The sequence below is a fragment of the Lithobates pipiens genome, unplaced genomic scaffold (genome assembly GCF_037356315.1).
Source record: "Lithobates pipiens isolate NorthernLeopardFrog02 unplaced genomic scaffold, aLitPip1_a1.2 Scaffold_8, whole genome shotgun sequence".
Lineage (NCBI taxonomy): Eukaryota > Metazoa > Chordata > Amphibia > Anura > Ranidae > Lithobates > Lithobates pipiens.
Genome location: NW_027507903.1, coordinates 160,813,703 through 160,838,982, shown reverse-complemented (window position 1 = coordinate 160,838,982; position 25,280 = coordinate 160,813,703). Strand labels below are relative to the sequence as shown.

The following is a 25,280-nucleotide window of genomic DNA, read 5'->3' as shown; positions in this document are numbered from 1 at the left end:
GAGGATTATGTCATGCTGGCAGTCTACAGTAAATTCAGTATATATCTGAGAAGATTAAATTTTTTTATATTTTTGGTCTGCAATTTCTTATGAACTGAATGAATTTCTACAATGAACTTAAACTTTGCAGGTTAGATGGATGTCTTGTGAGAAAAGTGAATTATTATGGTATTTTTTATTTCTCTGGGTAACAGCTGGTCAATCTTTCAATGTATATGTTTAATGCAATTATATGGGTGATTTTTGTTGGAAGGCTGGTTTACAAGCATCATTTTATTCTTTCTTTTGTTTTAGGTCCAGACTACAACCATGTGTATTTCTGTAAGTCTAAGTGGTTTTGTAGTGCTAGGATGCCTGTTTGCACCAAAGGTCCATATCATCCTATTTCAACCACAGAAAAATGTTGTAACACACAGACTTCATTTAAACAGATTCAGTGTCAGTGGAACTGCAACTACATATTCCCAGTGTGAGTATTTGAGAAAGCAGAATTACACTCTATCTTATGGCAATAAAATATATTATATTTCACCTGAATAAAAAAAATTCAGTATGTATTATAATTTATTCTTAGATTCTCAGAGTTTGACTTATAGTGAACTGGTCAGATTATCACTAACCTGTAGAATGTTCAGTCCTATGTGCTCCAGCAAAGACTAATTAACACTGTAATGTGCCCCAGGTAAATTTGTCTGCTCCTTATGCTTCCACTGCGGTCACGTTATTGAGAGTGGCGATAAATGAGTTAAGGTCACATGGCCTATAACAGACATCTTTTGGGTTATGCAACAGTAGTTCTGCATTGTGGGTGATGGTGTCAGTACAGACTTCTTTCACTTTCAGTGAAAACTATTCCCATGTCTGTGTTCTGCCATCCCAGAACACATGATTGCTGCACTAGTTTTTACAGTTTAGTTTCCCTCTCTACACCTTCTCCATAAAGCTGAGATCTGGGAATTACACAAAAAACCACTGTTGCAGTGTGGAAAGGAGGGGACAAGGGTCACTGCAAGCACCTTTTTAGATTTAAGTACACTATAAGGGAGAGGAAAAGGATACTTACCTTATTGCTCACTCCAGCAGGCTCCAGGCACACAGTCTTCTCTTCAATGCTTCAGGCCCTCAGCATCATCGCTTAAAATGCAAGACCATTCAAGAGGGCCGACGTATATGCCTGATAACTTCAGACCAGTCAGCCTATCATCAATAGTATGTAAACTATTTGAAGAAATGATAAAGGACCATATCCAAGAATTTGCTGATGAAAATAGTTTCATTAGTTGTAACCAATATGGATTTATCAAGAACCGTTCAAACTTTTATCATTCTATAAGGAAGTGAGCTGTAATTTGGATAGAGGAAGGCCTGTGGATGTAGTGTATCTAGAATTTGCTAGGCCATTTGATACAGTACCTCACAAATGATCAATCTACAAGTTAAGACCCTTTGAAATTGAGAACATGGTATGTACCTGGACAGGAGACCGGTTGCAGGAGTGTGTCCAGAGGGTGGTAATTAATGTCATATGTTCTGAATGGTCTGGTGTTGTGAGTGGCATGCCCCAGGATTCTCTTCTGGGACCAATTCTGGTTAACTTTTTAATAAATGAGATAGAGGTTGTAATAAATAATTTAATGTGTATGCTAATGATACAAAGCTAAGCAGAGCAATGACTTCCCAATAGGACAAAGAAACTTTACAAGAAGACCTATATATGGCAGGTGAGATTCAATGTAAGAACATTTTAACCACTTCAGCCCCGGACCATTTTGCTGGTCAAAGACCAGACTACTTTTTGCGATTCGGCACTGCGTCGCTTTAACTAACAATTGCGCGGTCATGCGACGTGGCTCCCAAACAAAATTGACATCCTTTTTTCCCCACAAATAGAGCTTTCTTTTGGTGGTATTTGATCACCCCTGCGGTTTTTATTTTTTGCGCTATAAACAAAAATAGAGCGACAATTTTCAAAAAAACGCATTATTTTTTACTTTTTGTTATAATAAATATCCCCCAAAAATATATAAAAAAGCATTTTTTCCCTCAGTTTAGGCCGATACGTATTCTTCTACATATTTTTGGTTAAAAAACATCACAATAAACGATTATTGATTGGTTTACGCAAAAGTTATAGCGGTTACAAAATAGGGGATAGTTTTATGGCATTTTTATTCATATTTTTTTTTACTAGTAATGGCAGCGATCAGCGATTTTTATTGTGACTGCGACATTATGCTGGACACATCGGACATTTTTGACACATTTTTGGGACCATATTCATTTATACAGCAATCACTGCTATATAAATGCAGTGATTCCTGTGTAAATAACACTGGCAGTGAAGGGGTTAACCAGTGGGTGGCAGTGTAGGGGTTAAGGGTTCCTAGGGGTGTGTTACTAACTGTGGGGGGGCTGGGCTTTCATTTAGTGAACACTGATCTCTGCTCCAATCACATGGAGCAGAGATCAACGTCACTAGTTGCTAGGCAGAACCGGGAAATGCTGTTTACAAAGGCATTTCTCAGTTCAGCCGCCCCGTGAGATGATCGCGGGTATGCCTGCAGCGTTCGAGTCCGTGGGACCCGCGACCGCACTCACGGGGGTCCCGACCGGCGCGCTCGTGATGGCAGGGCGGCAAATTTAAAGGGACGTACAGGTACGCCCATTTGCCTGCTCGTGCCATTCTGCCGACGTACATCGGCGTGCGTCGGTCGGGAACTGGTTAAGTAAAGCACTTAGGAGTTAAAAATATGTATTCAAATTACACACTATGGGAAGAACCTCCAGGGGAATCAAGGATGGATAAGGATCTGGGGGTACTAGTAGATGGCTAGCTATCAAGCTGTGGCAAGCAAGACCAGCAGACTATGAACATGCATTAAAAAGGGTGTTTACTCAAGACATAAAACTATAATTCTACCAATTTACAAATCTCTGGTTCGGCTGTAACTTAAGTATGCTGTTCAGTTCTGGTCACCAATCCTCAGGAAGGATGTTCTTGAACTGGAGAGAGTCAGGAGAAGGGCAAAAAAGCTAGTAAGGGGCTGAAGGATCTCAGTTATGAGGAATGACTACTAATATAAAGGAGAAGAGGCGCAATATACAAGTCCATGAATGGGGACTGTAGCATTGGGAGAAAACTTTAATTGTAGATCTCTAAAGAAAACATGCAGCAACACAATAAAGTTGGATGAGAAATGGTTCATTCTTAAACTGCATAAGGGGTCCTTTACTGTTGGAGTGGGGAGGATGTGGAACTCCCTTCCACAGTTGGTGGTGTAAACAGACAGTGTAGATAAGTTCAAAAACATTTAAATGTGTTTCTAAGGCTTGGTTCACACTAGTATGATGTTAGATGTGACTTTAGTAGCATAGAATTGTATAACAATGGAAATCCCATTGTATTCAATGGTGCCTGTTCAGGGTCCTGTGCTACTTTGGTGCGATTCCAGGACAATTCTGGCCACATAGAATACAATGCAAACCACATCCTAGTAGCATCCAAGTTACATCATATAATCACACTGAAAGTCGGATCAAAATCTGGTCACAGCAGTGTGAACCTAGCCTTAGCAAACACAATAGTCACACACACAGAAATACACACAGTCTCGGGTTGAACTGGATGGACTAGTGTCTTTAGTAAACATTATCAACTATGTAACTATGTAGCCATTTGACCTGTTTTGTGTTTTAAGAAGAAGGCGTGTGACCACCACTCAGAGCACCTTAGAGAAGAGACTTCAGGGGACTAGTTGCATAACAACGTAGCAATGGAAGCAATGGGAGCAGCAGTGTTGTCACATGAAAAGATATAATAAAATATTTACAAAAATGTGAGGGGTGTACTCACTTTCTTCCCAGAGCACCACAGTGCCACCAGCAGAAGAGCACGATCCTAACAGAAGGAAAGTCCAGTGTAAGCTATAAATCAGTAGAGGCAGAGTGACAGTGCTAATTGTCTCAGGGCTGTCACAGGGTATTAGTGAAATGATCACTACAGTGAAAGTACAGGGCATATCAGAAGTACTAGGTATAATTATATATATTTCATTCCCAGTGCTTAATGGAACAGCAGGGGGACAAAGGAAAGGTAAGTATAGGCTGGGGAGTGGTTGGAGATTAGAGCAAACCTTTGGCTTTGCCCTGAATGGACAAAGCACATATTGGCTTTAATGCCCCTATTTTTTCTCTAAAGGAAACCTAAACTTTATAATCTTTCTAATCATAAGGATAATTCCAAGCTTTAGGGCATTGCCTCTTATAGCTGCATGTGTAACTGAAATAAGTAAACATGAGCAATATACATCTTATTTTACCCTGAAATTGCCCCAGAGGTGGGGAAAATGGTGTTGTAACCTACTCAGTAATCTGGAAGCTACAAGTCCTGGTATCACTTGTAGGTATGGCACATTTTGGATAAGGTTTGTGTTTGGGTAGCGATTTATTTCTGTAGGAAGAGCATAGTCTATCATTAGGGTGGGCATGGCCAGGCAGGCAGGCACAGAAACCGTGCTGCTCCCAATTATGCCCATTAGTAACTCTACAGCAGAAAAGAGAGTAGGTCTGGGTGCCTGTGACAGTTTATAGGCGACAAATAAACAAATTAGAATGCTATTAACAATTCTTTGTACGAATGGCAAGCAACATTTGGGCTCCATACATTTTTGTCACTAGAATTCACTGGAATGCTTGAAATTCAGCTTTAATTATTTTCAATCATAAATGTATTGCTTGTACAATTATTTGTCTGCCCTATTTTTCCTGTAGTTTAAAATGAATTTTTTCTTACTAAACATTTTTTAGCTGTGGGATAAAAAGCCTTTATCACTGTTTCCTACTGTTACCTGCTCCATTTGAGTGGTGCTAAAAAGCCTCAAGTCTAATCTGCGGTTTTCTAAATTGAAAACAAGGCATCCCTAAGACTTTCCGCAAATTACAGAGAACACATATACTCCATTTAAAAGCTTGGTCAGCAGGGCTCTGCTAAATAGTTTATGACAAGTCATACATGTGTAAATATATGAAGAATGTACACAGAGGCAGGCACAAGGGTCCTGTTGGACAAGAAAGCCAAACATTTTTTAGCCTCTTACTGACTACTGACTTTAATAAATTATGTCTGTATAGTAGAGAAAAGTAAGGTACAATCAGCTTTATTTTATCATTTCATTTCCAGCTCTCCTTTAATGCTAAACCAAAGTATTCCTCATCTGGCAAACACAATTAAACACTATATAGCCAATAATTACTTGTGTAATTTACAAATGAAATGCTTTCATTAGTAAAATTTTAGTAGTCTAGCTTCACATCTATTCGGTTGTGGTTGATGCGTTTTGCAGGCATGTTTTGCGGTGCATTTTGCGTTTTTAAACCTGCATTTTTGATGCGTTTTTTGGAAAGGTCAGGAAAGGGCGGGGATGAGCAAGCTCCCCCTCCCTGAACCATACCAGGCTGCATGTCCTCAACATAGGGGGATGCTTTGGAGCAGAGGGGCTCTTTCCCCCACACCAAAGCATCATGTCCCCATGTTGATGGGGACAAGGCCCTCTTTAAAAGGGTTATGGGGGTCTGTGGGCAGGGAATATGGAAATGCCCTCTTTAAAAAAGCCCCCCCCCCCCCGAATCTCAGACCCCCCATGTGAATGAGTATGGGGTACATTGTACTCCTACCCATTCACCAAAAAAAAATCAGTGTAGTGTTACAAAAAACAAGAGACGGTTTTTGACAAGTCCTTTATTAAAAATGAAGGGTGTCACCCGTCATAGCTTCAACGTCATGTTGTCTTCTTTCTCGCTTCCTCCATCGATGTCTTCATTCTCTGCTTCCTCTGTTGATGTCTTCTTTCTCTGCTTCCTCTGCCAATGTCTTCTGCTCTGCCGCTGCTGACCCGCTGAAAATAAAAAAAACGCTCCTCCTCTGACGCTGGCTCCTGCTGTTCTGTCAACTATGGTGTCTTACAGTCCTTATATAGCTATGGGGCATGGCCATGCAGTGACATCACCCTGAAACCCCACCCCCTTGTGACATCATGGAATCATCATGCCCAGTACAATGTACCCCATACTCATTCAAATGGAGGTCCGGAATCTGGGGGGGCCCTCTTTCTTAAAGAGAGCATTTCTAGATTCCGATAAGCCCCCTGCCCACAGACCCCCACAACCATCGGCAAGGGTTATGGGGAAGAGGGCCTTGTCCCCATCAATATGGGGACAAGGTGCTTTGGTGGGGGGAAAAGACCCCCCCTGCCCCACAGCACCCCCCATGTTGAGGGCATGTAGCCTGGTATGGTTCAGAAGGGGGGGGGGGCGCTCGCTCATCTACCTTTCCTGACTTGCAAGGCTGTATTCTTAGATAAGAGTCTGGTATGCATTTGGGGGGACCAAACACCATTTTTTTCTTACATTTTTTAGCCAGCAATTCTTTTTTTACATTCAGCTATTAGTGGGAACTCTGCTAACAGCTGAGGACTCATCGGTGGTTAAGGACACGGTGGCTGGCTTTCCCAGCCCGCTCCTTAGCAACCAATTATATACAGTGTTTTTAACCACTTGCCGCCTGCCCACCATCAAATGACGGCTGGGTGGCGCAGCTCTCGTTCTGGGTGGACGCCATATGATGGCCCTCCAGAACGACCACTCTTGCGTGCTGGGGGGGGGCGCATCACAGGGATCGGTGGTATGGTGTGTCAGTCTGACACACCGCTACACCGATCTCGGTAAAGAGCCTCTGACAGAAGCTCTTTACCACGTGATCAGCTGTGTCCAATCACGGCTCGTCACGATGTAAACAGGAAGAGCCCTTGATCGGCTTTTCCTCACTCGCATCTGACAGACGCGAGTAGAGGAGAGCCGATCAGCTGCTCTTCTGACAGGGGGGGGTCTGTGCTGATTGTTTATCAATGCAGCCCCCCTCAAATGCCCATCCAGGACCACCAGGATGCTGCCGGAACCACCAGGGATTGCCACCACACTGGACTACCAGGTATGCCACCCTAGACCATCAGGGAAATGTCAATCAGTGCCCAGGCAGCTGCCAATCAGTGCTCAGGCAGCTGCCAATCAGTGCCCATCCCCAATGCCTGCCAGTGCCAGTGCCATCAGTGAAGCCTATAAATGCCATTCAACAGTGCCGCATATCAGTGCCCTTTATCAGTGCCCAGCAGTGCTCAGCAGTGCCGCCTATCAGTTCCCAGCAGTGCCGCCTATCAGTTTCACCCATAAGTACCCATCAGTGCAGCCTTTCAGTGCATATCAATGGCCATCAGTGCTGCATATCAGTGCCCCCTACCAGTGCCCATCAATGCCGTCTATCAGTGCCCATCATCAGTGCCCATCAGTGCCCATCAGTGCCACCACATTGGTGCCACCTCGTTGGTGCCATCTTATCAGGGCCCGTCAGTGCCGCGTTATCAGTGCCCATCAGTGAAGGAGAAAATTTTCTGTTATAAAATGTTGTAAATAAGTAACAAAAGAAAAAGTTTTTTTTCAAAATTTTAGGTTTTTTTTTTATTTGTAAAACATAAAGAACACATAGGTGATCAAATACCACCAAAAGAAAACTCTATTTGTGGGAACAAAATTATAAAAAATTATGTTTGGGTACAGTGTAGCATGACCACGCAATTGTCATTTAAACAGCGACAGCAAAAAGGTGGCTTGGGCAGGAAGGGGGTGTAAGTGCCCCATATTGAAGTAGTTAAAGTGGAAATTAAAAAAAAAAACACAACACTTGTGTTTCTGGTGCAACTCCATAGAAGTCTATTACAAGCAAATCGTAATCTGCTGTGGGAAAAAAATTCCCCGACACTTTCCAAAAATGCACCGGCTGAAAAACACATAGATGTGAACGTATACCATAGGAAACCATGTTAAATGGACAATAGGGCATTTCTGCAAAACGGAAAATGCACAAAAAAATATACAGTTTTACATGTTTAAATATGCATGCACAGGAGATAAATTGATGGAAATAATATTACTAATGTGTGGTAATGACACAAAGGGGGTTATTTCAGAAAGGCTTATACACTTTGCACTAGTGCACTTGAAATTGCACTGAAATGAGGGGAGGCTTTGCTGATTTTATTATCCAATGATGTGCAAGCTAAAATGCTGTTTTTTTATTTTCCTTGAATGTCCCCCTCGGATCTACACCGACTGCACTTCCAAGTGCATTTTCAGTGCAATTTCAAGTGCACATTAGTAACTAACCCCCATAGTATGTAAAAAATATAAACCTGTTTACAGCTATATTTTTTCACTACATGTTCACTACATGTTTGGTCTCTGCTTCCCACTTTGCATTGCTATACAAAGGTTGTGCACCGTATAATAATGCAAACTTATAGGTCTGCTAATCAACTAAAAATACTGCACTTCCTATGTGGCAGATATTTCTGTGTGGACTTACTAAATGAGTATAGGCTGTTCCCCTTGAAAAGTGAAGCTCATAGTGAATAAAGTGAAGCTGCACACATTTAAATACTCAATTATGTGGGGGGGGGGATATTTTAAAAAACATGATTCTTTCTAGTGCATGATTGGATATTTAAAGTGAACACAAGTTTTACCTTATTTACTAACTCTCACTTAGCAATTTGACTGTGCAGTTTGCAAAACAAACTGTTTCTATTTCAACCCACAACCCACAATTGTAAAGTACATCGAAAGGCATTTTTTTTTAGTTCGGAATAAAGTATGTTAGAGTTTTTTTGTTTTTTTTTTTGTTTTTTTTTGCAGTCTATGTCCCATAGAATAATCAAGAATTGAGAAAAATGAAAAGTCAGTGAAAGTGAGAGAAGTCCTTCAGTTATGACAGTAATAAGTGCCTCCATTGGAAGACTTCCCATCTATTACAGTTTCAGCGGCAATTCAAACTTTTGGGTGTTTTTTCTACTTCCAGCTCAGATCGGGGGTGTGTTATGACAAATAAAGAGGGTGAATTTCTCCAGACGGAACACAGACATCAAAAAACGCAAACGGTGTAGATAACTTCTCTCCAAAACCTAAAAAAAATAAGATGTTGGTTTTAGATACAGTTTAAGCAGGAAGGTTTAATGATAGCAGTAGAATACAGAGTTCCATTTGTTTTGTTAATTACAAATTTCTATTTTTATTAAAACAACAAAGCTGCTCAGGCATTCACTTTAAGGTAAACACTAAACGTATACAGGGCAGGACTTAGGGTGCTGGGGGCCCCTGGGCTGGAGTCACTTTCGGCCCTACCTTCTATACATTACCATATTTATCAGCGTATAACATGCGCCGGCATATAACACGCACCCCAAGTTTAGGAGGGAATTTTAAGGAAAAAAACATACATTTAAAACGCCCATCAATGCAGCCTTATCAATGTCCATCTGCAGCCTTGCCCATCCATCTGCAGCCTTGTCCAGTGTAATTTTCAGCCTTGTCATTGCAGACTTGAAGTTTAAAAATGGCGCCGCCGAGATACAGAGTCCTCTTGGTGGCTCTCGGCGGCTCTTTGCGGCTCTCGGGTCCTCTCGCAGTCCCGAGCGGAGAGTAGCCGAGTGTACTCGGCTCAGCTCACAGTCACACCCAGTCCCTGTGTTATGTCCATCATGGGGCGGGACTGGGCATGACTGTGAGCGGAGCCAAGCTGAGTACACTCGGCTATGTATCTCGGCGGGGCCCCCTATTGGGTGGGGCCCATGGGCTTGAGCCCAGTCAAGCCCAATGGTAAGTCATGCCCTGAACGTTTAATTCACAGTGTATTCCCACAAAAAATACACTATTCTTTCTCTTTTATACAAACAAGAGAATATTAGATATTTAAATATTACACGTTAAAGCCCAACTCTGGGCTGGAAAAAAAAACCTTATTGCTTAAATGCTCATTACGTTTAAGGAGAGATGAGAAGGCTATATTACTTAACTAACCACATTCTGACTGGTTCCAAATCAATGGGGTGAGCAAACTACATGGCAAATGAGGTTTAATGTTGAAAAAAGTAAGGTAATGCATTTGGGTGCCAATAAATACAAACGTAAGTTACTCGTTAGGGGTAGAACCTCTGGCGGAATCTAGGTATGGAAAAGGACCTGGGGGTCCTAGTAGATGACAGGCTCAGCAATGACATGCAATGTCAAGCTGCTGCAAGCAAAGCTAACAGAATATTGGCATGCATTAAAAAGGGGATTCACTCCAGCGATAAAACCATAATTATCTCACTCAACAAGACTCTGGTCTGGCCGCATCTTGAGTATGCCATCCAGTTCTGGGCACCAGTCCTCAGGAAGGATGTGCTGGAACTGAAGAGAGTCCAGAGAAAGGCAACAAAGCTAATAAAGGGACTGGAGGTCCTAAGCTATGGGGAAAGACTACAAGCATTGAACTTATTCTCTCTGGAGAGGAAAGGGAATATGATGTCAATGTACAAATATTGTACTGTCCACCTTAACATAGGGAAAATACTTTTCAGTGAAGGGGAATTTAAAAAGACACGTGGCCATTCACTAAGATTGGAAGAGAAGCGGTTTAACCTTAAACTGCTTAGATGGTTCTTTACTGTCAGAACGGTGAGGAGGTGGAATTATCTTCCACAAGCATTGGTATCAGCATGGGACGTCGATAGTTTAAAAAAACTATTAGATGGGCACCTTAACAACCACAACATACAGGGGTATAGGTTGTACTATTGGTATAAACACATACACACACACATCATAGGTTGAACTGGATGGACTAGTGTCTTTTTTTCAACCTCACCAACTATGTAAATATGTAACATAGCTGTCCTCTTCTCCTTTTGGTGCTTCAGATTGTGGGCAGGTCTTAAACATCATCAAGTACAATGCAGTGCTATTAACTCTACATTGTACATGGTGAAGGCAGAAGTGTGACCATGGCCAGAAGCATCTAAGAGTGGAGCCTATGCAGAACCAGTCACACCACTGGATGGACCATGCTGGAGCAAGGTATAAGGTAAGTATTACATCTTTTTCCTCTACTCCTAAGCATAAGCACGCATTTAACACCTGAAGTGTGAGGGGGCTCCACTGCAAGGGTAGTTTTTTTCCTGTGCCCTGTGTTGGGTTCTAAGGGATATTTGCAAGGACAAATATTTTCAGGGAGACATTTTGAAAGCATGGTACTTTTCCTAGAACTTTGAAACAGCTCTGTGGGCAAAACCAGAAAATACTGTATATGAAAAATCAACAGATTGTCAAGTGCTTCAAGGCACAATTTTGTGAGAGAACACCAAACAAACACAAAGGTCCACCATTCTATGTACAGGCAAGGGTAGTATGTCTTGTATTTATTCTGCTGCCAGCAAAAAGAAGGAAATCAATAGAACATTTATTGAAGAATACTCGCAACAATGGAATAAGTGATGCATTACTCCACATATAATTCTGAGTTGCTTTATGAATGGACTTATTTGAGAATTCTACTTGAATGGCATCTCCTAGTGTCTCAGGTTTTAGCAAGCATAGAAGATTCCTGTATGAGAAATTCTGTCAATAACTATTTTAATTTTGAGCTACCTTAGCACAGTGTTTTCTTGGAAATCTTTATTACTACTCTGAAAAGTACCAGTATTGGAAATTTCAATCGATGAAAAGTGCTAACCTAGAGGGACAATAATACCATTAGGTTGCAAGCACAATAAGGCAGTTAATGAGAAACATCATACTAGAAGCAGTGTTTGCAATAAAAGTATTTTCTCATAAAGTATACCAAAATCAGTCTTGTCTTCATGGACCATGCTAACTTGGGATATTTTTCAGACTATGTTGTAATAGCAACTATTTTCGTTCATGAAAAACAGTCTAGCCTTTTCACGGTGAACCTGATTTGTAGTACTAGTAAAATGCTAATACTATCATAGTGTAGCCACCGATAGGTAACTTCACTTACCTCTACTAAGGACCAGTAGTCAAGCACAGGGAGGAGAGTGGGAGTGGACCTGAATGCTGATTTCTTAGTTGAAGTTAGTATTTGCATAACAGAGAGTAGTAGAAGACTACTACTGATAAGTGCAGAAACATCTAATTGCCATAATGTATTTCATGATGCAATTTATGTTCTTAAATTCCAATGCAGTTACGCTGACACTGACATTTTTCCTGCCTCATCAGGGAAAAATGACAGTGTCTGCAGACAGGCAAACTCATCTCCGTGATTTTTTACTTACCTTGTCATAATCTCATGTAACTCCACCACGTCAGCATCCCAGCATCTAAACTCCAGTGTCAAAAGTCATGACATCAATTGACATCAGTTGAGAAACTCTTAGTACCAGGAATACTAAGAGAGAATAGTGATATTATGTGGCACTGGCATCAAGAGAAGCAAATATAAGAATGAAAAGCCTGTTTGCAATTCATATTTGGGTTTGGCTTAGGACATGGGAATTAATTAATTTTGATTTAAATCTGATGTCATCTGAATTTCAGAATCAGCTCTAGTAATCAACAACCCTTTTACCAAACAATCAGTTTCCTTAGTGAATAGCTCTGGTGCAGTCATTACTGCCCTGTATATAGTTAGACTGTTGTATGATTGCTTCAACATAGTTTGGATCAGGAAACAATCTCATCCCTATAACCTAATTACATTGTCTGTAACCTTTGCAAATAAGATGGTTTTACTTAAACACTCAGTAATGTCAGAAACAAACTTTTAGATAACAATGCATTGCCTAAATGAAAATTTGACTTTGATGGCAACACACTTGTTAGAATTGACCCAATTATCCAAACGTAATATCCAATAATGTTTAAAGTGAAATTCATTTGTCATGACAGTTGGTTAATGCGATGAATATTTTTCTGTTTCTTCTGTTTTTCAGCTTCAGCCAGTGCACACTACACACCAACCATTTGCAATGGAGGAGAAGTGTTAGACTCCACTACATCTTCCTTATAATCCTTCTAAACATTTCAATCCAATTGGTTTTTAGACTGTTAGACTATATTATGCACTTGCTGTGCAGTCCTGTCTTTTTTTTAGAAGAAATATTTTTGAGGACTGTATAAAATGCTGTTCTAGAGGTTTAATGAATACTGTAATCTACAGATATAGAGACCATGTAAATACGCTTTTATTTGCATTCTCTACACATCTTGCTGTGTTCACCAATTAATGATGGCATCGACCATTTCATATATGGGTCGTGTCATTTTCTATTATGTTTTTTGTAAGCTAAGTTAAGGTTGTAACTAATTTTAAAATGCATTTTAAGTTAATGATAGTTACAGAATATGTAACTGGTTGTTTTTGCACAACTGCAGCAGTATTAATGTAAAGAAGCCAGTAAAAATCCTTTACAATGGTTTCCAGCATGTGTTTCTTGGTTGAGAATATTTTTTTATTTCTTGCCCTTCCTAGGGTGTTTCAGGAGAGTAAACTGAATGTATGCCTTCTGCATTGTCTTGCAAAAGACTGAATGCCAAACATGGCTCTAGCGATCCTCATAATCCTCAGTATTATTAAAAGGCAATGAAGCACATTTATTTACATGGTACCAAGAAAAACAGAGCACAATAATCTTAATGAAAGTATTTGCTGATGGGTTGCTGTGGGTTATTATACACCACTTTTCTTTGCACCGTTTTTTTAAATATGCTGGTATGTGCATCTAGTGTAAAACATCCCTTATTAAAACATAACAAAACTAATAAACAAGATGCCCTCACGTGGTTCCAAGAAAAAACAAGACTGTCTCAAAGCTGCAGGTGCGAGCTGGAGTGATCCAACTAACCCAGCCAGGTGGCTATCCTTAATTGTACTTGTGGATCCTAGCTGAGAGCTCTGAGCCAGGATGCCGCCACCAGAGCCAGGATGGAGACACTCAGAGCCACTGAAGCCTGTAGCAGTCCATTTGCTCCCTAGCCTTAGCCACTGAGAGGTGCTGAGCTGGCTGAGGACACCGAGCCGCTAGAGGAGCCGCAGGACACAAACAAGTACTGTCACAGGCTTCAGCGGCTCTAAGTGTCACTATTTTAGCTCTGGCAGTGGCAACCCGGCTCAGAGCTCTCATCTGGATCCACAAGCACACCTAAGGATAGTCCCCTGGCTGGGTTGCTTGGATCACTCCAGCTTGCACCTGCAGCTTTGAGACAGGCGTGCTTTCCATGGGAACCATGCAAGTCCTTCCTGATTATTAGTTTTGTTGTGTTTTAATAAAGGAGATTTTACACTAGGGGAGTGCTTCCCTTGTTTGTCCCCTTGTTTATTCCCTTTCTGTCTCATAATATAGATTGCAGCAAAGTCCTTGTTGACAATTTCCAAAGAGAGCAGCTGAACCTGGTAAACCTCGGTTTATAACAAACAGTGGAATCAAGGTTTAATAGCGTAGGATTAGATCACTGTTCTTGGTGATGTTTGGTATGTGCATCTAGTATCAATGAGCTTAACGCATTTTCTCTACAATAAAATCTAGCACTCACCAAACATACATTTTGCAGAAATAAATCACTTTGTGTTTCATTATCCACCCTTCTGTCTACATATATGTATCTGTTAATTTAAAACTTTCACATAGTCCTGTCGTCTCCAATAGAACAGATAGGATATTTTACTATAGAGATAGCCTATGTGAAATGTGGAGGCACCTATAAACTCATGTGGATTTATAGTGGCAATTTATCATGCATTTAGGCACATACAGTGTATATTGCTTATCACTTTATTACTTTGTCAAGAAAAAAAATGTGAGATTGTGATCAAACTGATTGAAGGGCCAGAATGAGGGATGTATTTATTTGTTTCTAGTTGTGCAAGTGTAGTGTCAACTTGTAATGTAAGGAATCCTAGCAGGTGAATTTTAAGGATCCTAAAGTGCACCTGAAATGTGGAAGCTGTGCCAAAAAAAGGCAAACGAAGGGCAAAGCACTAGTAATCAGTATAGTCTTTAGACTCCCCCCTGAATTTTAAGAGTTCTCCAGGTGATTAAGGACAGCTGCACTAACATGCAGTGTGCAGAATGCATTCAATTTAGTACTTTAGAACTTCTGCCATTTACAATATATCCACTTTTACAAATTACTTTAGAAATAACATATAATAAAAGTTATATTTGCATATAAAGAAATCTTAGAAAATCACATGATCAAATGGCCATAAAAAATGCATTTTTTTTACTATTCGCATCATCCAATGAGTTTTATCCCTTCTTTCTTTCTTTTTTAAATCCAAGTCTTATAACCTATATCAATATTAACACCACTTGGATATACACTGTATATAAATACTAAATTTAGATTTGATCCATGAAAACCTTTGTTGTAGCCACTTCCTTGTTCTGTTCAGTTGTTTTACTGCAATAGAGCCTAGTCAAATATATCTTCTAATTGGGCAGACATTTCTGTCCAATAATTAGCCTGTGCAAAAAATTATCATTTGACTACATAAGTATACATTTTTTTTTGTTTGTTTAAATATACACATTTATTTAAATAATCAAATATTAATTTACTACATAGTGTGTGGTTACAAAAACACCTAATATGTATTTGACCATGTGGTTTTCATTGAAGATACCCCCTACATTATTTTCTATTAGTATATACCGTATGTGTTTGAATTACAAAGGATTGTGAGGCATTTACCTTTGTCATCCACTCACTGCATTCATTATGCCTTGGCTTGCTTTTTTTATTTTAGAGAACCATATCAATTTAATGCACAAGCTCAGTGGTACTATACATCTTGTTTGGCAAACTATTAAAAGTATGTCCGCAATTAAAGTAAAGGGTCAGTAAACATTAGATATTGGCTTCTATGAAAGAGGTTATAAGGGGCCAGTCTACCCAAAAGTGATGTTTTGGTGATAGGGAGAGTATATAACCTTACTTTGCTTGTTCCAGTCTCTTCTCTTGCCTACAATGGCATCTTTCATCTTTAAAAGATGTTTGTGTGGGTACTCACTCACTATTGTATTCATCCAGGGCCATCTTTAAGGCAGGGCAAAAGGGGCAGCTGCCCTGGGCCCTGTCATTGTTGCGGGGCCGAAAGCAGCTGCCTCATACTTGCCAACTATCCCAGTTTAAATTCCCTTGGCCCTTGAAATTTTAGTCCCTTGCTTTGTCCTGATATCTCAGTGTGAAGTGCTGCTGTTAATCCTGCCCAGCTCTGCCCTATTGTTGTGTACAGATGACTTATCTGCAAACCCTGTGTTTACATGTAAATAACCAGCATTCATATGTAAATAGCTGCAATCCGGTGGCATAGATATGTAAATAAAGGTGACATTCATATATATATCATGCCCCCTGCAGTGAGGAGATGATGTGCTGTAACCTCTAGCAACCAATCAGTAAACAGTATTACTGTACAATAATCTCTAGCAACCAATCAACAAGCAGAAATCATGTCCTGTAACACCTAGCAACTAATCAGTGAGCCGCAATGTGTGATGTAACCTCTAGCAACCCAACCAGTCAGTAAAGGTAATGATACACTGTAACCTCTGGCAACCAATCGCAATCGCTTCCTAATCTGATACAGTAAACTGCTTTTAAGTCTAGCTGCTATTTATTGTATGTCTCAGAGCAGGTGGAGTGCGAAACTGTATGGGGGGGCCCCAAGAAACGTTTGCCCAGGGTCCAATCACTATTACAGATGACCCTGTATTCATCATAATATAAAATCAACAGGAAAGAAAGACCTTCCCACAATTACCATGGCAAATGTAAAGCCACAAAACTTTCACTACCAAGTACCTGGTTGTTATAAATACTGATAGGTGATTTAACTCTGCATTGGAATTTTGGGTGGACTGACATTTCTTAACATTTACAGATATACATATGAAAGCTTCATTAGCTTACTTTATATTACCTGAATATAGTAAAAATAATGTAAGGATAGGAGATGATTTCCTACCTAAAATTAATATACAGATCCCATGGAAAAATAACTTTTACATTTGTGAGGGTGAATTATATATTCTATGTCATTTCTTTCTTCGGTTAACTGCTCCTATTATATCATTGTTTGGGACATGCGGTTTTAAGAAGTTTTTACATTGTTGCAAAATCCAATGATATGCATTGATTGAGCACAATCTGTACTTTGAATAAATTATGTGGTGCTTTATTTAATTGCTAATGGAGATGGCAACTTCCCTTTCCATAACCACATAAAGTAAGCACACATAGGAACAAGAGTGTGACTGAAGCTACTTTGAAATAGACAATAAAAGCACACAGAGGACTACTTACCAGTACCAGAAGATATGTAGCAAAAGCACAAGATTACTGAAATAGGGAATAAAGACTACTTAAAGAACTCATAAAAAAAAGCACAAGTATTCTTTTCTTGGCTATTTTACACTGGAATGGATAATGTGAAAACAAAAATATGGTTTACTCTTCACAAAGCTGTGCATTTGACAGTTCTACCTTTGATGAGCACCTAAGCTCAAGGAGTTTTTTTTTTTTTTTTACTAGAGAATATTGTTAATACGAACAATGTAAATCACTGTGGTCACAATAATCTAAATGTGTGTACTAAAATATAAAGGAAACTCAGCTATTATACCAGATGTCTAGACTGTCTATTTAACATAACGTACTGAACACATATAGTATAGAGGCAGAATAGTTGTTTGATAACCCTAAAATAACAATAGTACAATACTGGAAAGCCACATAAATTATTCTGAGTGGGCACTTTTAAAATAAAAGTACTGTATCTTGGTATATATAAATGGCAGTGCTGCTTGTCTTGTATAACAATCAGAATGTCCATTTCAATTCTTCCAATAAATATTTTTATGTTTGACTAAATGTGTTTCTTTACTTCAAAATGTATTGATACTGAAAAGGAAATCCTTCATCTGCTTCTGACTCTTGCATGTCATAAATAGAATTGCAGTTCTTTTTATAAGTGAGACAGGTCCTACTCTTGTGTATATTTTGTGTAGCAGTCCTAGGAAAACAAAACATGCAACCTGCAGTTTAGGAAGAGAGATTTCATTTAAGTTTAGTGCATCACACTGTTAGACCTTTTCTGTATAAGATGACAGAACTACAATGGTAGTTTGCATTGTGTCTATTTCATAATGACCTCTAATGGGCTCTTTCATGTTGTTCTGCATGCAGTCCCTTCCTCTTCTATTTCTGCACACATTTTCTTACACTCAGCTAGGCAAGGTGGTGGTATCAGTGTCAGGCACAACCCACGTATAAGGCATTATAGGAGCACTGCGGTTGAGCTTTTCCTATCCTACTGGAGCTAGAGCACTCTTCTCAATCCTACTCCGTACCATAACAAGTCACAGTCATGCTCACAGGGTATTAGGACTGTTGTCCTAACAATCCTTTGTATGCTATTTAGAAAAATTTAAAATATATAGTATACGTCAATATAGTCTTTTTGGGAGCATATTTTGCAAAAAAACTTGTAATCCTCATTTAGAAAGACAGGTGGCAATGAAAAGGACAATAAGGACATTCCCACATCACTTCCACCCATGATTAATATGTCTTTTGACTCTGAGCAATATAGCATTTCATTTTTTCTCTCAAAGTACAAATTTCTTCTTCTCATTCTTCACTAGTTTCTATAGCAAAAGTCAGTGGGATGATCACAGTTGTAGACTTTCCTCCAAAACTATGGGAGCTCTCTCTGTTTTGTAAATTATTGTTTCCAGCATAGAAAAGTGTGATTGATACCATGCTCACAAACATTAAATAAAAATGAGTACAATTTTGTAGTGTATTGTATTTATATGTTACTGTGCGGAAACACAGTCCCTGGGATTCATAAAAAAAGGTCACAGACACTCTCTAGAAATGAGTTGCACCTTCATGGAGGCATGGTAAGGGATGGCACTGAGGCACAAGTGTTCATACTGTGGATAGGCTATATATATATATATATATATATATATATATATATATATATATATATATATATATATATAATCCCATATACACAATCCAGAGGAAGGCAAAAAAACACCAGCAAAGCATGATCCAATTTGCTCCAGTAGGGGAAAAAATTCCTTAGTATAACATATATATATTATATATAACATATAGGTCCTAATTACCTCCAGTTTTCTCTATCTATGGAGGTCAGTCTACAGATAACACACAGTGGGGTTTATTTACTAAAGGCAAATCCCCTTTTCGGTGCAAGTGTACTTGGAAGTGCAGTCACTGTCGATCCGAGGGGGATATGCAAGGGAAATAAAAAACAGCATTTTAGCTTGCACATGATTGGATGATAAAATCAGCAGAGCTTCCACTCATTTCAGTTCTACCCCTTAGATTTAGAGCGACTGCAGTGAAGAGATGGCACTGAAGGCAGCGCTTTGTAGAGAAGAAGCCGCTCTGGAGGGTCATGAGAACTACCTGAATCGATTGAGCATATCAAAACCTCTAAAGTAGGGGTAGGCAACCTGGGGCCCTCCAGCTGTAGCAGAACTTCAAGTTCCATCATGCCTCTGGCAGTAATTGTAAGTGCCAGCCTTGCAATAACTCATGGAAAATGTAGTTTTAGTTGCCTGTTGCAAAGATTTTATAAATTAATTAGCCGAAGGACCTTTTACTACTGCTAGAAAAGTATGCTTTTCTGCTTTAGTGAAATGCAATCAATGCATTCTTGGGTTAGTTGTTTTCTATTATTTTAAGTTTAGGATTCTCAGATCTTAAAGTGTATATCCACTTTTGCAGCCAAAAAAAAAATAATTACACCAATTTTTTATTTGTTACATGCCATCATTCACATAAAAATATTCGCAGTTTACCTTTTTAGATGCTGTATTCTGGAGTGGACCCCCCAGAAAAAAATTTAGGTCATTTTCCCTGTTTATGAGGGTGCTGGGCAGCTGTGTTTGCCATAAATAACCCTGTCTGTACTGTGCAGGCAAATCTTCATTATCGCTTGAAACTATATTTGAACATTGTCTGCCCTAATGGTGGGTTATGTCGGTCATACATGAATCGAAATTCGGCTGGTTCATTTATCGACTAGTGTACAATCAGCTGCAGGAGAGATTCCCCCATAAACAGTGCTGAAAAATTGCATAATCAATGCGAGCAAGGTGACTAAGAGCAATGATGTCTGTATACAGTGTTCATAAAGCCGAATTGGCAAAATAAAACAACTCTGTTTGTGTACAGTGTACTTGTTTCCTGCAAATTGTCAAGTTCCCCTCACCAAATCCTGCGGTCAGGCCCAAACAAACATCATGGAAACTGACAGGCTCTTCTGGTGACCCAACTGGTCACCTCACACTGGACTGCTTCACCACTGTCAATGCAGGTGCACCTGGATGTGTACCTGGGATTCCCCTCTCTCAGGCTGCATGTATCCGAGTGGCTGGGGAGCTTGTAAACAAACTATGGACTGATCAGGGAGGCAACACCTCTCCACTAAGTTTAGTCTTTTCTCCGTGGTAACTGAATTTACTCAGGCCAACAAGATGGAGTCTTTGGTTCCTTTTCTCCAGATCATGCTGGCTCTTGTAGTTCCATACAGTTCAATCTGAATGTGAAACTTGAGTCCTTAAACTACAATTCCTTGTATGCTTTGCTCCCTGGTGGTAATCACTCTGCTGACAGGATGTGATGACACAGAGTCTTAGCTGGCACTAGAGGGAAACAGTCTCACTGCAACAATGCAGAGTGTCTTATGATACCGTAGGTAAGATGGCCAGCTCCCTGCTACACATGTATGACCAGCTGTAGGACAGACTCACTCTAACATTGTTCAAAAAATCTTGCAGTCATCGTGACATCTCCTCCTGAGGAATATCTAAAAAGTAAGGAATATTTGGAAACATTTATTTTTTGGCATGCTGTGTGAATGGGAACACATAACAAACATGGTGGGATTTTCTCAAATTTGACTGCAAAATTGGAAGTATGCTTTATGGTCTCTTTCTTTACAAGTAGCCTTACCCACATCTCACTTGGTATTTCGGTGATAGCTTTTAGTTTGATTTCTGCATTAAAAGAAAACATGCACTCTGTTGACAAAATACTTTGTTAAAGGCCAGGCCAAGCCTCAGAGAAATAAGTCTGAGTGTAAGTCATAAACTGTCGGTAATAGATAAATATATGTGCCCACCAAGCATCTGCAATAATCTGAACTACAGGCAGCAGACTGTGAAACAAGCATGAAAGCAGCCCAGGCACAGCTGGACTAAACTATAATTCTAACAGGCTGATATGAAGAAACTATATCATGCTGGATTGAACAGATGGAGGAAGACATAAGATGTAAAGCTGGGCTTCAGACAGAGAGAGGCATCGTGACAAAGAGAGGCCACACCAAACAGCATTACAGACTGCCTATATAAAGCCATGCCAACCTCGGCTGCAAGCATTGAGGCATTACATTGGTAGGCAAGCTGGACTGCAGAGATAAAGAGAACTAGACATCTGTTGTTGATCATGGATTTTGTACACAGAGGGCTATACATTACAGGAGGCTTACATTTTGCACAACTGAAAGTGATAAATGTAATTGATTAGTCATCCCATATCTAGAAAACGACTACTGATATCTTGGATGTACTGCACACTAGGAATACCCAGCACAGATACAACCTTCATAACTCAAATGTGTCCTGCAGAGTTTGTGAGGTTCTGCCAGTATAATCATATTTTTACTTCAATTTAGATTCCAGCGGGTGAATATTTTCAAACAAGGATCAGGCAGATTATGTGATTATGTTATTATATACATTGGCATTCTCCCAATATTAGGTGAAATACATCTTTTTATCTCCCCTACCCACAGTTAAAATTTGTAACTGAATTTTGCTTGGAAAAGCCTTAAATTGCATTTTTCAGAGTAAAAAATGGTTCTTCTAGCTCTCCCTCTTCAGTGCTCTATCCTGGCAGAGCTGAGTAACAGCAACATCCTTCCTCCCACAGACAGAGGGCGCATGTCTGATTAACTCTGATAGTAAATACTGAGAGCACTCTGTCTAACTCTGGTTTTCCCTGTTTGACTGCACAGTTATACTTAAACAACCTCCACAACTGTTGTAACAGCAAGATGGAAATAACATTCCATTTCCATCGGTTCATATAGGATCCTCTTGCTTATTTTTGCTGCTTGATATACTGTGATTTAAGCTGAAGGCAATGGAGAACATATGCCTTGACACAACTTGCAAAGAAATATATTCACAGCAAAATGTAGCTATGTAACTTCATTCCCATGGAACTTTCCCCCACTGGGTCTCTGTCTTACATGGGCCTTTCTCTCATAGATTCTCTCTCCCTGTTTACCTAGAAAATGCCATTGCAATTTATTATTTTATTTTTCTCATCAGTCATGGCTCTTACCTGAAAAGAAGCTCACACTGCTCCATGCTAGGTATATTAGTCTACAGTAATGCCAGCCATAGATAGGTAGCAGTGGTGGTGGTGCTCAATATTTTGGGAGGGAGGGAGGCAAACAAACCTAGCCCCTGTAACATCTAATGCCACCAACCCCACATGGGAGATGGACACCAAGGTGGCCTTACCTTAGGAGATATCAATGACGATGGGTATTGCTGCTGCTCCTCACTCCAGCCAGGTTTTTTCCTCCTGGCTGAGGCTGCTGCTTCTCCTCCTGGCCGAACAGGATGTGGGTCCTGAGACCCGATTGGTTGGAAGTCCTAAGAGTCCCCGGCCAATTGGGTCTCAGGACCCGCTTCCTGATAGGCCAGGAGGAGAATCAGGAAGACAATAGCAAATATTAATTTGTTATTGTCACATAAAGGAGTGGGCTCAGGGCACAGTGCTTTGTGCCGCGAGCGCCCCCATTTTGAAGCCAATTAGAGCCTCAGGCACTAATCACATGCTTCCAAGAAAAAACCCTATTGAAATCCATGCATCCGATGCCCTGCATGTAGAATAGGGGCCGGATCCTATTCTATTTTTATTTTTTATTTTATTTTTCTATTTAGCCATAAAGCCATAGATTCCTCCATCCACACAAACAAGGTGGATGGGCATTGTGTTCGGACAGTGAGACTCACCACTGTCATAATACACTGATTAGCAGCTATAGCTGATTGACTGACAAAAGTTTTCAAACTTGTTCATTCGTTAGCCAATCAATTGATTTTGTCAAGTTGGGGTGGAAAAAACTGAATTTTGATTCATCTATGGCTAGCTAAATTAGATAAGTCTTACTCACACTTACGTATAAGACTCTAGTATTGATGAACATCTACCATGAGCATAATAACACTTTATATGCAGTCCTTATTGGATTTTTTATTTTATTTTGCCTGCTATTTGCCTGATTAGATGTGAACTGATTGAATAAACATTTAGCAAGTGAAGTCAGAGAACAAGCATGAAAACTAGTGCTTTCAGAGGGAGAGGTTAGCAATGGCAGCCTCTATGTTTATTATATTAAAGTCTCATTAAATACGTGTAGGAATATCACCGCCCAGGTATCTATAGTGGCGGTTGCAAAACAATATGTATTTTGTACTATTGTTGTTTCAAGATTTACTTGATTATATTTGTACATTATTTTTACATTTTTAATGCTGTATTTAAGTTATATTTCATACAGAGGTATGCAAAATTTGTAATTTATGTGTCTGGCAAGGTAACTAACCTTTTGCAAATGCTCTAAAAAAAGTGTATACAGAATAAATCAAAAGAAAAATTTACCGAAATAAACAAACATGGCTTCAGCCAGGCCACACCCCAATGAGCTTTGTCCTGCACACAGGGCTTACTCCTAGAGGACCTCCAGGACTAAGCCCTGTGGGCAGGGTGAAACGCATCTGGGACATGGCCTAGATGGAGCCAGGCTGAAGCCGTGTTTGTTGATTTTACACTTCGGGCTGGATTGAAGCGTTTATTTTTCCTGGCGTGTGTTCACAGACCTGGGACTGGCTTTTTATTCACCTTTAAGTAGGGGTCACTGGAGCTCTGGATGATTATCTGGAGGGGAACCCCAAGCCTTTCATGGTCACGAGAAAATTAGAGCTGCATACATGCAGCTGAATAGTAGCTGCCTGAGGCAAGAGCTGGTAAGAATCAGTAGATTTGTGCCAGCAGTTGTAAACGCTGCCTGCACACAGTGTGCATGACCAGCAGCAGCTGTCAGATATGTACTCTATACAAATCAATGGTTGGTGCTGCTGTTGTTCACATCTAATTGTTCATCCAATGTCCAACTATCTACAGATATGCACCTGTGTGAATGTAGCCTTAGTCTATACACAGTCTGCAGCCTGAGCTGCAAAGTTTTTGCTTAGTGACACTACCACTTTTAGTGAATCACTTGTAGCCCTCTTTTGGGGGTCCTTCATGAGTAAGCCTTGTGGGCCAGTGTTAATTTCATCGACTAAAACATTTTTGTTGACTAAATTAATACTATTTTAGTCTACTAAAATACGACTAAAACAATTGAGATGACTAAAATATGACTAAAACTAAAATTGCATTTTAGTCAAAAGAGTATGACTAAACTAAATTGAAATTTGATGTCAAAATTAACACTGGTCTGTAGTGCATGTTCAAATCTTAACACCATAAATAATAACATATTCGATTTTTCACTCCAGCACCAAATAACGAGTTTGGAAATTGTAGAGAAATGCTTAAATAATGCATTACAATTGAACTACACCCATTAGATATTAAACAACTAAAATTAGTTTTAGTGGACTAAAATGTACTGGAGATTTAGTCGACTAAATATGACTGAAACTAAAAATAATTGCAGAAAACTAAAATGGGACTAAAACTAAGATGCCATTTTAGTCAAAAGATTAAGACTAAAACTAAATCGAAAATTGCTGCCAAAATTAACACTGTTGTGGGCAGGGCGAAGCATGTCGGTGACGTGGCCTGCATGGAGCCAGGATGAAGCCGTGTTTGTTGATCTATCACTTTGGGCTGAATTGGTGTGCGATGGCTTCTGTTCATTTTTCCTAGCATATTTTCACCTGCACCCATGAGTAGGAGTCACCGAAGCTCTGGATGACTATCCGGAGTGGCACACCAAGCTTTTTATGGTCACAAGAAAATTAGAGGTATATAGTCGCAGCTGAATAGAAGTGGGCAGAGGCAGACGCTGATAAGAAGATTCTTTCCAGCAGTTGTAAACGCTGGCTGCACACTGTGTGTGACCAGCAGTAGCTGCCAGTTTTACAAATCAATGGTTGGTACTGCTGCTGTTCACATGTAACAGTTCATCCACTTTGAAACTATCTACAGATGTGCATCCATGTGAACATAGCCTTAGACTATACACAACCTGTAGCCTGAGCTGCAAAGTTTTTGCTGAGTACCAATCACGTGTAGCTCTCACTTGTAACTCTTTTGGGGGG

General features: G+C 39.9%; 1 protein-coding gene across 1 annotated transcript in view; it reads left to right on the top strand.

The window, feature by feature from the left end:
• Positions 1-17,760, top strand: part of GRM3 (glutamate metabotropic receptor 3) — a 402,987-nt gene extending 385,227 nt beyond the window's left edge. The window contains exons 5-6 of the mRNA XM_077473045.1: positions 295-469; positions 12,819-17,760. Coding sequence (XP_077329171.1) covers positions 295-469; positions 12,819-12,895 — 252 coding nt within the window. The 3' untranslated portion in view covers positions 12,896-17,760. The remainder of the gene's footprint in view (positions 1-294; positions 470-12,818) is intronic.
• The last annotated feature ends 7,520 nt before the right edge of the window (positions 17,761-25,280 follow it).